This window comes from Gopherus flavomarginatus, chromosome 4 (assembly GCF_025201925.1).
Source record: "Gopherus flavomarginatus isolate rGopFla2 chromosome 4, rGopFla2.mat.asm, whole genome shotgun sequence".
Classification (NCBI taxonomy): Eukaryota; Metazoa; Chordata; order Testudines; family Testudinidae; genus Gopherus; species Gopherus flavomarginatus.
The window spans coordinates 91,019,680-91,034,677 of record NC_066620.1 but is presented as its reverse complement, the minus strand read 5'-3'; the positions used below and the strand labels follow the sequence as shown (position 1 = coordinate 91,034,677).

The window sequence follows — 14,998 nt, the reverse complement described above, 5'->3', positions numbered from 1 at the left end:
TAAGTAAGGAGCCAGAGGACTGGAGAAGGGCAAACAAAGTACCTATCTTTACAAAGGGGAATTAAGAGGATCTGGAGAATTACAGACCAATCAGCCTAACTTCAATGCCCGGAAAGATACTGGAACAAATTATTAAGCAGCAGAGGATAATATGATTATAAGAAATAGCCAATGATGAATTTGTCCAGAATAAATCAAGCCAAACCAACCTAATTTCCTTCTTTGACAGGGTTACTGGCCTAGTGGATAGGTGGGAAGAAGATGTCATACACCTTGATTTTTGTAAGGCTTTTTTTGACACAGCCCCATACGATAGTCTCATAAGCACACTAGGGAAATGGGGACGGACGAGATGAAATTACTAGAGGATGAGTATGCAATTGGTTGAAAACTACTCTTTTTTGAGTATGGCCTATCAGTAGTTTGCCATCAAACTGAGAATGAATATCTAGTCAGATCCCACAGAGATCAGTCCTGGGGCTGGTACTATTCAATGTTTTCATTAATGACTTTGAAAATGGAGTGAAGAGTTTGTTAATGAAATCTGAAGATAACACCAAACTGGGAGGGGTTGCAAACACTTTAGAGGACAGGATGAGAATTCAAAATGACTGACACATTGGAGAATTGGTCTGAAATCAACATGATGAAATTTAATTAAGACAAGGACAAAGAACTTCACTTAGGAAGGAAAAATCAAATGCACAACTACAAAACGGGAATAACTGGCTAGATGGTAGTAATGCTGAAAAGGATCTGGGAATAATAGTGGATCACAAATTGAACATGTATCAACAATGTGATGCAGCTGCCAAAAAGGCTGTCATTATGGGGAAGATTAACAGGAGTGTTAGATCTGGGAGGGAATTGTCCAACTCTACTCAGCACTGGCAAAGCCTCAGCTGGACTACTGTGTCCAATCCTGGGCACCATAATTTAGGAAAGATGTGAATAAATTAGAGAGAGTCCAGAGGAGAGCAACAGAAATGATAAAAGGTTTAGAAAACCTGTCCTATGATGAAAGGTTAAAAAAACTAAGCATGTTTAGTCTTGAGACAAGAAGACTGAGGAGGAACCTGATAACAGTCTTCAAATATGGTAAGGGCTGTTAGAGAGGACAGTGATCAATTGTTCTCCATGTTAGCTGAAGATAAGACAAAAAGTAATGGGCTTAATATGCAGAAGGGAAATTTAAATTAGATATTAGGAAAAACCTTCTAACTATAAGGGCAGTTAAGCTCTGGAACTAGCTTCCACAGGAGGTTGTGGAATTCCCATCATTGGAAATTTTTAAGAACAGGTTGGACAAACAACCATCAGGGATAGTCTAGGTTTCCGGTCCTGCTTCAGAGCAGGGGGCTAGACGTGAGGTTCCGTCCAGACCTTCATTTTAATGATTGTATTAAGTCTATTTGTAGATACACAGACTTCAACCACCTTTGCATGCAGTAAAGCCTGAATGTAGTGTCACACATATGCAGGAGGCCATACATCCCAGCAATCTGAGGAAGTCTCTTACTGATGTCTATGGATGAGTTTGTAGCTAATTGACAAGATTCACTATGTTGTCAAAAGTATCTTGAGGTGAATAATCCTTTGCTATGGTGAAGTCTAGTTATCGTCTGTATGAATTTTATCCTCTGGGTAGGCACTGCTTTCTCTTTATAGACTCTGAGATCTAGTGAGGTGAAAAGTTGGAGTATCTGATGATTGGAGTATCCGGTGATTGTGGAGATTTCCCTTGAATTAACCAATCAATCATCGAGGTATGGGGAAACTTTGATTTCTGGTTTCTGAGGTAAGCTGTCACCACTGCAATGCATTTGATGAAGTCTCTTAGTGCTGTTAATAGCTGAGGTAATACTCTGTCTTGATGATGGAAACTCCTCACATGGAATCTCAAGTATTTCCTGTGAACAGGATGGATTCCTACATGAGAATGGGTATCTTGGAGGCCGAGAGCTGTGAACCAATCTAGGGACGGGATTAGAAAGGCCAGAGTTATGATCCTGAACTTGTAGCTGCAGATACATGTGTTTAGCCATATTAAGTCCAGAATTAGGTGTTAGCCCTCCATTTTCTTAATAAATAGCCTTCCTTCTGTATTTTAGAGTCACTTAGACCACTGCTCTGTGGCTTATAAGTGACTCCCCTCTTCATATAACAGGCTGTCATGACAGAAGTCCCTGAAATGGGACCTTGAAAGGGGGAAGGGAAGGGAAGGTCTGGAATTATATAGAATATTCCACCCTCCACAATCTCTAGGACTTAAAGATCTGTAATGATAATGTTCTAGGTCCTTCAAAAATAAAATAAATGGTACCCAATAAAACAAGAGGGCAATGAAAACATCATCCTGAAGATGTACACAGCTCTCCACCAATGAGTCAAATTGACTGCCTTGTTGATGGTGTTACAGAGTAAATCCCTGATGAAGAGGCAGATAGTCTCCATCCCAATACCTCCTCCTCTTTCCAAGAGGTTAAGATGACCTCCGATGAGCGTAATAGCTCTTTTAAGAATAGGGCTATGGCCTTCTCCTCTAAGCAGATGGTTAGACATCTAAAGATCTCAATGTTGCTCAAGAATATTTAAATGAGCATAGAGCCTTGACATAACTATAAAGGGAAGAGAACAGCCCTCCTGTTTACAATATTATAAAATCCCTCCTGGACAGAGACACCAAAATCCTTTTACTTGTAAAGAGTTAAGAAGCTCAAGTAACCTGGCTGACACCTGACTCAAAGGAGACAAGATACTTTCAAATCTTGGTGCGGGGAGAAGGCTTTTATTTGTGTGCTCTTGGTTTTGGGGTTGTTCGCTCTTGGGACTAAGAGGGACCAGACATCAATCCAGGCTCTCCAAATCTTTCTGAACCAGTCTCTCATATTTCAAACTTGTAAGTAACAGCCAGGCAAGGCATGTTAGTTTTATCTTTGTTTTCTCAACTTGTAAATGTTCCCTTTGGCTAAGAGGATTTACCTCTGTTTGCTGTAACTTTGAATCTAAGGCTAGAGGGGGTTCCACTGGGCTCTATGAATCTGATTATCCTGTAAAGTTATCTTCCATCCTGATTTTACAGAGATGATTTTTACCTTTCTTTCTTTAATTAAAAGTCTTCTTTTTAAGAACCTGATTGATTTTTCCTCGTTTTAAAATCCAAGGGGGTTGGATCTGCACTCACCAGGAATTGGTGGGGGGAAAGGAGGCGGAATGGTTAATTCCTCCTTGTTTTAAGATCCAGGGGCTTGAATCTGTGTTCACCAGGAACTTGGTGGAGAAGTCTCTCAAGGCTACTGGGAGGGTGATAGTCTGGGGGGAAGTAGACAGAGTTTCCCAAATAACTCAAAGGATTTGGGTGGTGGCAGTAAAACCAAATCTAAGCTGGTAATTAAGCTTAGAGGTTCTCACGCAGGTCCTTACATCTGTACCCTAGAGTTCAGAGTGGGGAAGGAACCTTGACAAGCCTCATCGGTGTTAATATTAAATAAATGACAGCCTTCAAACAGAACATCTTCTATTGTTGTCTGTACCTCTGCAGGGGTACCAGAAAACCGTAACCTTCAGGATCTCCTGTTAAGAGATGGTCAGGGAACCTCAGAGACAAGAGACTTAAATTCTTCCCTGCTGTGATGATGAAATTTGTCTATGAATTTAGAAGCACTGTCCCAATTCAAATAATCTTATTTTGTGGCTGCTTCTAACCCTATCTGTGACACTCTGTACCTCAAACCAGCGCCCTGGAGCCCCCATATTCACCACTATGATATGATTACGATAGATTTTGTACAAAGTGTGCCTTGTGAGGTATCATTTGAGATGTCATGATCCGTTGAACATTACCATCCTGTTGAATTATGCGCGCTAACATTGTATCTGAACTCATGAAGTTTTCCTATGTGCGTGTTACTGAAATATGTTGAGAGTCTGAGAGATGCCCACAGCTGGCATTTCCGTGGCAGCAAAGGAGCAACTAACAACCTCATGAGAGATTTACATTAGGCAATGTGTTGATGGCCCATTAAGGAGAATCCACTCTCTCAGTGAGCTGCTCCTGAAGCACTCAGACAATGAGGATTGCTTAACTCAACACAGAAGGGGACATAGAACATGTGATCCCTGACACCATGTTTAAGACAGGCTTTAGAGTAGCAGCCGTGTTAGTCTGTATCCGCAAAAAACAGGAGTACTTGTGGCACCTTAGAGACTAATAAATTTATTTCAGCATGAGCTTTCGTTTAAGACAGTATCTTTCCAAGCTCATGGATTGGGAGGGTATAATTTGGAGTCTGTGACATCAGCCCAGGGCCTCTCTCCTACCCCTCCTGCTCTGAAGGCAACAAGAACATTTAGTAGAAAAGACCTTGCATTGGAGAGACAGGTCCCAAGCTGAGCACAGAATTAAGCCTTGTATTAAGAACTGTGGATTGCTTACAACACCTAGTGGGGTGAGAAAACGCTTGATTCAAATCTTAATCTGAAAAAATGTATTTTGTATTTCTTATGTAACCAACTTTGGCCTCTATGCCTACCACTTATGATTAAGGCTAAGATTTTGTCACGGTTATTTTTACTAAAAGTCATGGACAGGTCATGGGCAATGAGCAAATATTCACAGACCACCATGCATGGAGTGTTTCTGCTCAAAAGTTCAATTTTTTCAGAAAATTAAGAGCACGTAAACCAAAGAGTTATTCACTCAAATTGTTTTGCAACCTTAAAGATAGCATTTACTTTCAAGTGAATGTTATAATATACAAAAAATTAACTGCAGCTGAATTTGTATGGGATAGATCTGCTGATGAATATTAATCTACATAGGAAGGTAATTAAATATACCAGGTTACATCATGGAATGCCAACATTTGTCCACACTTTGAGTTTGCAGCTCTTCATGCTTACTTTGAGAGAGACTAGTTAACCTGTCTAATTTTCTTGGAATAATATATATATATTTATATATATAAGCACATACCAGAATGTTGCAAAATTTCAATTTTAGAGACAATTCCAGGTTAGGAAAGAAGAGATAGAACTCAGCCAATGTCTAGAATGTACCACTGGATGTCCTTCACATGCACTTAAATATTAAATGGAGCTGCAGATTATGTTACAAATCATATTTATAAGTATGTGAATCACAGACGTGAAAGATCCTAATGTAACCAGAGCAGGAGGTGTCAATGCTTCAATTTTTCTACTTTGTGATATATTACAGCGGTTCTTAACCTTTCTGTGCAGCTGGCCTGCACATTCCTAAAATTGCTCCTCAACAATAAATGTTAGTGTCTTCTTTCTGTTTGTCTTAGTTCTAGGATAATTTGTTCTCTTCATATTTCTTCTATATTGTTTTCATCTTATTTTGTTTGCATGCCTCAGAATTGTCTGTTTTTTGTTGTGTCTCTGTTCAATATTTTGTTCTGAGTTGTTACTAGATAGATCATTTGCTATGATAAGTGAAGTTATAAGGTCTTTCTTTTTATTTCCTGAATTGTTGTATTCAGTCTTTTGTGTGTGTTTCTTTCATATGCATTTTTCCATTCTCTTTTGGTGTCTTCTGTTTTCTTCTTTTTAGTGCCAAGGGTAGAAAGGGAAACTTGAGACTGTTGCGAAGGCCAAAACCATAATGGGGTTCAAGAAAGAATTAATCCAAGAAAGTTCATGGGGGATAGGTCCATCAATGGCTATTAGACAAGGTGGTCAGGGATACAACTCAATGCTCTGGGTGTCCCTAGCCTCTGATTGCCAGAAGCTGGGTGTGGATGACAAAGGCTTGATCAATCAATGATTGCCTGTTCTGGTCTTTCTTCTGAAGTACCTGACACTGGCCACTGTCAGAAGACAGGATACTGGTCTAGATGGACCATTGGTCTGACCAAGCATAGCCATTCTTATGAGAAGGAAAAACAGTTGGCGTGCATTACAATGCTGCAAGTCATATTCTGCACATGTGACTACAGGCTTCCAAGAACAATCTTAATTTCAAAGAACTGAGCAATTTGGAGTAGTTTTAAAATATAAATATCTGCCTGTACAGCTTCACAGAGCCAAGAATGTGTACAACCACACCTCCCCTGCATAGCAAAGAGAATTTTCAAAGCCCAATAATGAGCATTCTTTCAACTATGAGCTGCATATTACTTACATATGGAAGCCAGTCCCTTATTTCTGAACTCCCTTTCCATTGTGCTCAACAGCATTTGCTTACTGTAGGTATACGGTAAACTACATAATAGTAAATATGAAAGAATCAACACGTATGAAAAGGCAATCTAGATGTTCAAGCAATCCTCTTAACTTGTATATAATATTTTTATATAGCTACTGAGCAGAGATGTAAGTATATACAAAATCTGTCACGTCCAATTATATCTTCATTTTATTGTTGTCAAGATACACTGTAAGATTTCACTCATTCCAAAATTTCACACTTATCAAGCTTTATGCAACTCATTCAGAGTTTGTATTTGCAGCTAAGCATCAGAAGAAAAACATACTATAATGACTGCTTCTCATTATAATAGCATACTTAGGATGTATTCAATATGTTAGTTTCTTAAAAGATGATGATCTTTTGCCATTACAGCTAATATATAGCATATGTGGCTTTCTTTCAGAAATTAAAATAGTCTTTTGGCTTATGTTTATCTAAAACATTTTCCTTTGCAAAGTCCAAAATGGAATAGCTGAAGTATTTTTGTATGTACAATGGTCCATTTAGGGCAATTGTTTCCGAAGTCTTGGCAGGATCCTACTCAATTTAATCTACAGAATATTTTATTAACAAATATGGATAATTAATAACATTTCTCCTGTTATTTATTAATTGTGGTTTCCTCATCTGTAGACTGGGGAGTGTAATATTTACTATCTTACAAGAAGGCTGTGATCATTAATTAATGTTTGTATAAAGTTTTGAAAATATAAAAAAAGTGTTATATAAATGCAAATTAATAATAATTTGAAGGAAATAATCTCTCTTCTCCTTGATTACAGTTGTTCAGATGTCACCTGACCAGCATGAAGGTTGCTGACAGGCATATTTATTTGCCTGATTTTGTAAATAGCTCCAGCCTTTTTCCATTTAATTTTTACGAAGTCCTGAAATGGCAATATAATGCCATCCAGGCAAATCTGCACCCCTCCCCCGAAACAGTTTGAAAATACACTCATGAGTATACCTAAAATCTGGATTTGGACATTCAATAAATATGCAAAAATATGCTTCTTTAGTGGGCCAATGGACATCACAATTATTGTTGCTGGAACTTTTAATTTTATCTCCTTCAAAATGTTACTTATAAAAAATGTGGTTAGAGTTAAGAAAAACCTAGCTCAAAATCAGAGACTTCTAGCTATCTCTCACAAAAATATAGAGAAAATATGTAACAATCAATACACTGACTTCACATTTCAAGGAAAACCAAGGTTTATTGACCCTAAAGTTGCCAACTGTCTAATCACACAAACCCAAACACTCTTGCCCAGCCCCACCCCACCCCTTCTCACTCCATCCCCCTTCCTGCCATTGCCTGCTTTCCCCCACCCCAGCAGGGGGCTGGGGTATGGGAAGTGGTGTGGGCTCTGGGCTGGGGGGGCCCAGAGTGTGTAGGGGTGCAGACTCTGGGAGGGAGTTTGGGTGCTGAAAAGGGCTCAGGGCTGGGGCTGGGGGTTGGAGTGTAGGAGGGGATGTGGAGTGCGGGCTCCAGCCGGGCAGTGCTTACCTCAGGCAACTCCTGGAAGCGATCGGCATGTCCCTGAGGCTCGTAGGCCAGACGGCTCCGCGCACTACCACTGCCTGCAGGCACTGCCGCTGTAGCTCCCACTGGCCATGGTTCCCAGCCAATGGGAGCTGTGGAGCCAGTGCTTGGGGCGGGGGCAGTGTGTGGAGCCTCCCTGATTGCCCCCTGTGCCTAAGGGCCGCAGGGACATGCCAGACGCTTCTGGGAGCCACACGGAGCCAGCCATCCCTGCTGCTCCATCGACCAGATTTTTGGCCTATTAAAATCTTCCAGATTGCTTTCAATAGCAACCGGGAGATTGAGGCCAATTCCAGGAGAGTTGGCGACCCTAATTGACCCTCAAGGTCAATATTTACCTTGTCTTTGTTAACTGGCTGGCTCAATACAACTTGAAGCTTACTTCCACAGAAGTCACCATTATTATATTTTTTTCATATCACACCCAAGTGTGGGAACAATCATCATAACATAATAGCAGCAGAAAAATTCTAGGCAAACCAAAATAACTTACACTTAAAACTGCCATGTTCTCTGAACTGAAACACTATCCAAAACTTTATGCCACATTTGGGCACCCATATTCTTAACTCACACCATAACCTACATTTCACACTGAAGATTACTCCCTGCACACATCCTGGGCTGTTGTAGAAAATCATCCTTTGCACAGGGTGGCAAGACACTATTGTCTAAAACAATGATTTTCCTGGTAGCACCACAGTATTTACTAATTTGTAAGAAGTCTGACTCAAATTAGTCCATTAGTGGTTAGTAGGTTATTCTGTACCCCATCCCACAAAGCTCTCCCTACAGATATAGTATACACTTATGATTCTATTGGGTATCACAGTTCCCATGAATATCAGTCAAAATAAAAAAAACCCACACCTTTAGCTCAATACTTGACACACAAACTTGATACACAACAGCATTTTTCTGTATGTGTAGATAGATTATCAATATAAACACTGTGTTGTGTCTCTATTAAGGTTGCACTATACCTAAAACAAAACCACAAAAGTAAATGAACGAACGAAGGTACTTAATAGTACATACCCACCACTTCTTCTCCTTAACACAGGTAGATCACCATTAGAACAATCACTATACACCAAAGAAAATACATTGCATCTTAATTCTGCCAACATAATAAAGCCATCCATGCAGTACTACCTTTCACAAACTCCTTAGCACCATAACCACAAACAGACCAGATTCACCCACTACTATCCTTTCTGCATTGTTTTAGAAAATCATATTCACCCGTATATGGGAAAGTGGCAATATTCCATATATTTAAAAAGGGGAATATTATTCAAACTATTATTACAAAAAAAAAACTATTTATTGCTGCATATACCAAGCAAAATCAGGCTTTTCCTTCCAACCTACTGTACTGCAATCTTGCGTACAATTTGCTACTGTGATCCAGAACTTTACTAGAATTCCTTCTTTCCAAGTATCTCCTTCGCATTGACTCACTGATGTCTGGATGATGTTTTTCCCCCAGATGAATTTATTCACATTTTTCCAGAAAAATATCATTGTTATTGCCTGTCAATATTTTTTCCTGGTAATTTTTATTCTCTTCATTCCTCAGAGTTTGCAACAATTCGATTTAATTTCATCTGCAGATCTAGGTTCCAATGTTGCAAACAACTGAAAAAGCAAGGACCTTTCAACTCACAGCTCCACTAAGGTCAAAAGGCTTCCAGGTATCTATTCACGTACAACAGCTTGTAGGACTGAAGTATTAGTCAACAAGTTGGTTATCAATAAGTCAAGGTAATTAAAAGGAGAAGAGCTCTGTGTAGCTCTAAGTCTGTATCTTTCACAATAGAAGTTGATCTAATAAAAGATATTACCTCATCCATCTTGTCTCTCTAATGTTAAGTATAAGTTAAGCCTAATACCGATCCTGCAGCAGTGCAAGACACCTCCCCATAATTCAATACATTGCTTTTTATCGTTACCCTTTGTGTACAATCTGTGTGTCACTGCTCATATCCAAACTCTTTTTAATTCACGTTGCATGTAGGAATTTGCAATGTAACGTACCAACTATTTTACTGAAGGCTATATATTATGTGTTGCATAACCTTCTTTCAGCAATTTTAGAGGCAAGAAACCAAATTATGTTCTCAATAAACTTGCACTGATGTAACAAAGATTAATGCTTGGCCCAAATGTTCATATTTATTCATTTTCAGTTACAAATATTGGACTAAACTTCCACAAATGAATACCAGTACATTCAACCAGAAATAGCTAAAGGCTAGAAACATAAGGAATTCTTAGTCTTTTTTTTTTTAACTTTATTAAAAATTGTGCAACTTTGACGTGTAAGCTACAAAACACGTTTTAAAAAATGAAGCTTGTTCCTTTATAGAACCAATCTCCAATCTGTTTAACACTAATGTTTAAAATCACAATTAATAAGATTTTACCTTCCTGTCTGTTGTTTTTTCTCTTCAGCCATTTTTCCACTGTCTCAGCACTTACACTCTCTGACACAAATTCATCCAGTACCTGGGGGTGAAGAGAAAGATAAGCCTTCACTTTTTCATCTGTCAAACCTGCAAAAGAGCAAAAGAGAATATTAACTGATTATATTATCATCACATTATCCCTTATAGTAATGCTTAGAGACCCCAGTCTGGATCAGGGCTCCCAACTGTGCCAGGGACTGTAAAAATACAAATGTAAACATGGTTCCTGACCTGAGGCTAGGGTTGCCAACTTTCTACTCCCACAAAATCCAACACTTTTTCCCCGCCCCTGCACTGAGGCCCCGCCCATGTCCTGCCCCTTCTCCGAGGCCCAGCCCCTGCTCACTCCCTTCCCCCTCCCCTTGATTCGCTTTCCTCACCTTCACTCACTAGTTCATTTTCACCAGGAGGGTATCACGGGTGCAGGCTCTGGGCAGCACTTACCTCAAACAGCTCCTGGAAGCAGCCAGCATGTCCCCCTCCAGCTCCTATGCAGATCAGTAGAAGTGCGGCCAGGTGGCTCTGCACACTGCCCTATCTGCAGGCGCCACCCCCACAGTTCCCGGCCAATGGGAGCTGTGGGTTTGGCACTTGAGGCAGGGGTCGCATGCAGAGCCCTCTGGCTACCCCTACACATAGGAACCAGAGAGGGTACATGCCAGCTGCCTCCCCAGAACTGCGCGGCATGGAGGCTAGCAGGGAGCCTGCCAGCCCCGCTGCACAGCATCACCAAACGGACAGTCAACGGCCCAATCAGCGGTGCTGACCCAAGCCTCCAGGATCCCTTTTCGACCAGGTGTTTTGGTCAAAAACTGGACACTTGGTCACCCTACCTGAAGTATTTACAATCTAAGACAGGAAATGACATGCAAAGAGTGGGAAAAGGGGAAATGGATCCATTCATGGAATATATTCCTACTATAAGAACAACATACAAAGGCTGTTACAGGTGTTGTGGGAGAAAAGTATAGGCAGGAAATCAAGACTGGAAACCCTGGCACAGTGATAGGAGACATGTAGGCAGGTTTAAAGGGAAATGGGGAGGCAGTGGAGCAATTTCAGGGGCAGTATGATCTAAGCAAGAGGATCTTAGATGCATTTTGTTGGATTGAAGAGAGAGGATGTGAGAGAAGGAAACTGCAGTAGGTGGGGCATAAAGGCTTAAATTGGATTTTTTGAAGCAAGGGCAGAGATTTTAGAGACATTACAGAGGAACAACCAGCAACCTTTGGACACAGCCAGGGGGGTGTAGGGTAAAGAAGAGTGAGGAGTCAAAGATCACCACTGGGTTACAGGCCTGAATGACAGAGTGGCTGGTGAGAGTATCATCAGTGACACAGAAAGGGAAAGTAGGGATAGTTTTGAATGACAAATTCAGAGTTCAGTTTTGGCTAGGCTGAATGTAAGCTAACAGTGAGACAGACATTCAGGATGATATAATTGGAGAGACAGGCTGATATGTATGGTTGGACTGAGGAAGGTGGTCAGGGATAAACATGTCTCATATACAGAGTCAATCTCAGTGTCATCACTTAAAGAGCAACAAGAGCAACAACTACAACAACATGTAACATCAAAATTAGGTGGAAACTTAAAAAGGAAAAAAGTTACAGATGTAGTTTTAGAAATAGAAGCAATATTCTAACCAACAGGCAACCATTATTTTAGAAATTCAGTTATCATGCTAAGATTATACTGAAAGGTAAATTTCTTTACATCTAACAAAAGGAAACCAGTGGTATGTATTTTAGAAAATGCTGGACATCCAAACGGCCAAATCAGAAAGTCTGATATGCGAAATTCCTGATATCACAAACCTGCTGTACCATTCAGAAGTCCACTTAATGTTGCAAGTGAAATGAAGCTAAAATTTTTCAAAGGAGAATAGGAAACAAATGTCACTGTCTTGAGAGAGAGAGAGACATGTTTTCACAAACAGAAGGCATACTGAATGCAGAAGTGTTAATTAGTTCTGCTGGGGACTGAAGTAACAACTGCAGTAACTCCTTAACTACTGCTTCTCCTCCAGAGTTGTGTGAACATAAACATATTTTCAGTGCAACTGTGAATTAACAACAGAGCTAGCACAAGTAACGAAAGAGCAGATTAGCATTAGACAAAAGTAAAACTCTCCTCAGTGTTAAGTTCATTTTGAGAATACTGACAAAATACCAAAACACTGATGCTTCTTTTCATATTTCTTGCTTAACAGTGTTAGAATGTACTGAAAAACATCTTCAGTCAGTGAGATTATAAATTGTAATATTCTATAGTAATTTTAAAAATATTATAGCTAGCGTCTTTCAGAATGAAAATATTTGGCAAGTAATATCAAAATACAAAAACAAACACAGCATTGACATAATTTTGTACTGTCCAGATTCACTAATACTGAGTGTTGGAGCTACAACACACCAACAACAAATCAGCCACACCAGACCACTAGTACTAAATTGACCATAGATCACACCACTAGTACCAAATTAGTGCAAAATCCAGCAGCAATCAGTACTTGATGCAGCAGGTAATAGTTTCAAAATACCAACAGCCCATGCTTGCACAATTTAAGTTAGACCACTTAGCGAGATGCTTGATTTTCATTAGTGATGAGCAGTTGGAACTCTCATTTAAGTCAATGAGAGTAGCAGATGCTCAGCAACTCTGAAATTCAGGTTACTTCTTTGGATGCCTAACCATAGGCACCATATTTTAAATTTATACCATAATACATCTACCATAATCCAGATGTCTATGCTCTGCATTGATTAAAATCTCTTTCAACCGATATAGATAATCAGCTCACATCCTGAAGTATGAGATTTGATTACGTATATATAATTTTTGTAACTGACACAAAGAAATACATCATAATATTTTGGCATATAAAGTCCTGGTATTCTTATAGGACAACAACATGTTTTAATTTGATAATATGTTTATAGTAATGATGTATAACAAAAGTTTTGGAGATTCAGTTCAGTTAAGCATCAGAAAGTTGTTTGAACTTAGCCAAAGCTCTCCAGTCTAAAATAAGACTCCTAACTCATTAGTACAGCCTGTGTCACAAAATGCCTATTATTTCTGGGTTATATGCAGGTTGCAACTACAGAAAAAATAGCATTTTGCAGTACTCCTGCTTCTGGCCAAAACTAGGAATTGAGAGGCATGTAAAAAATAAAACAAATAACTCCTACAAGATTTTATTTGAATTTTAAGTGAAAGTTCAGGTCTCCTCTCATTTATCTGAACTAGTCAGCTAATTGTTAAATGTACATTGCAACATAATGCTAAAAAATTATTAACTATGGCGCAATCTTGTAAATTATTACTTATGGGTAAAGCCCTACTTAACTTGAGATATTGCGGAAATTGCAGATTCTGCAATATTAGGTTTCCACCACAGTTTTGACAGTGAGAGCCCCTGTTCTGAGCCCCAGGCGTCCGACAGCAGAAAATTGCAGAAAAGTAATAATGGACTTTAGTATTACCACAAATAATAAAGTCCATTATTACTGCTCTGCTATTTTCCATGGCTTATCCACAACTCAGCCACAATTTTTTTGACAATCATCCTGCAATTCAAGCAGGACCTCACTTACGAGTATAGTCCTTATTCCTTGCCTTCCAAGAAAAAGAACATGTGCTTTAAAGTTTTATAGGATCAAGTCCTATGTTAACACTTGCCATCATTTAGTAAAATGTCCACATGAACTAAGAGCTTACATCTACATTCCATAGATGTAACTATAACTTCAAAAATAATTTTGTCCCAAATGCCTTGCAACTTCAGCTACCCTGTGCCGAGGCTTCTGTTTTAACCACATGGGGACACACGAGTCTTTCAGTCAATAGGAGAATTCTGGGAGTAAAAAGGAGCACACCTGCATTTAGCTAAGCCGTAGATGTCCGGACTTGGCTGGCTGGCTGGCTGGTGTGCGTGTGTGTGTGTGCGTGTGTGTCAGACAATTAGAATAAATAGAATAGAATTTAGAACCTATAATTGCAGAGGTGAAAAGAAGTTGCAAAGTTAATTGAAAAATAATAATTTGAACTAATTTTCTTTGGAACATAACACAGATATTTTATCTAGGTTCTAATCTTTGGCCTTCTCTGTAGAAAAAAAAGTTATTGCCACACTAAGAAATCATGTTTTAACCTTACAGATTTTAAACACTGTTCACTTAATATGGTTATAAAATTTATCTTTCTTCTGTACACAAAGACAAATACAAGTGTTATAATACAGTTTGGCCACAACATTTTTATTGCATTTAAACAAAGCTATTTTGTGGTGTAGATGGAGATTTCTAGGTCACATGAATTTATAGCTGTTAAATTAGCTACACCAGTGCTATCTTGATCCCTCAGTGCAAAGGAGCCATATTGTAGAATTAAAAAGGCAATAGTCAATTAATAAAAATTTAACATAAAGATCTATAAAATTTGTACCAAGATGCACATGCCAGAAATTTTTCATGCAAATCTGATTTTTTTAAAATGTTTTTTAAACAGGGCATTTAATTTCTTCAATTAAAAAAAACAGAATGAGAAGGAAGAAAAGGGAAAGACAATTTTTGCAGTAAAGCTCCCTTTAAGTATGGCAAAGCCTTAATTATCAGTGCTCTTTAAATATCCTTTTCTGTAATATAAAAATATGTATTTTTACATTAAAAATATTTTTTCCACTTTCTCTCCACCTCAACTTACAGCTTATGTAAATTAAATGAACTTCATTCACCAATATGAATTAGAATTTACACTAGCAGA

At 38.9% G+C, this 14,998-nt stretch overlaps 1 protein-coding gene across 5 annotated transcripts in view; it reads right to left on the bottom strand.

The window, feature by feature from the left end:
* Positions 1-14,998, bottom strand: part of PDE10A (phosphodiesterase 10A) — a 601,549-nt gene that overhangs the window by 161,182 nt on the left and 425,369 nt on the right. For 4 of the 5 annotated variants that reach the window (XM_050949040.1, XM_050949037.1, XM_050949038.1 and 1 more), the window contains exon 2: positions 10,190-10,318. In XM_050949040.1, the coding sequence (XP_050804997.1) occupies positions 10,190-10,318 (129 nt within the window). The remainder of the gene's footprint in view (positions 1-10,189; positions 10,319-14,998) is intronic. The other variant, XM_050949041.1, reaches the window with a different exon arrangement.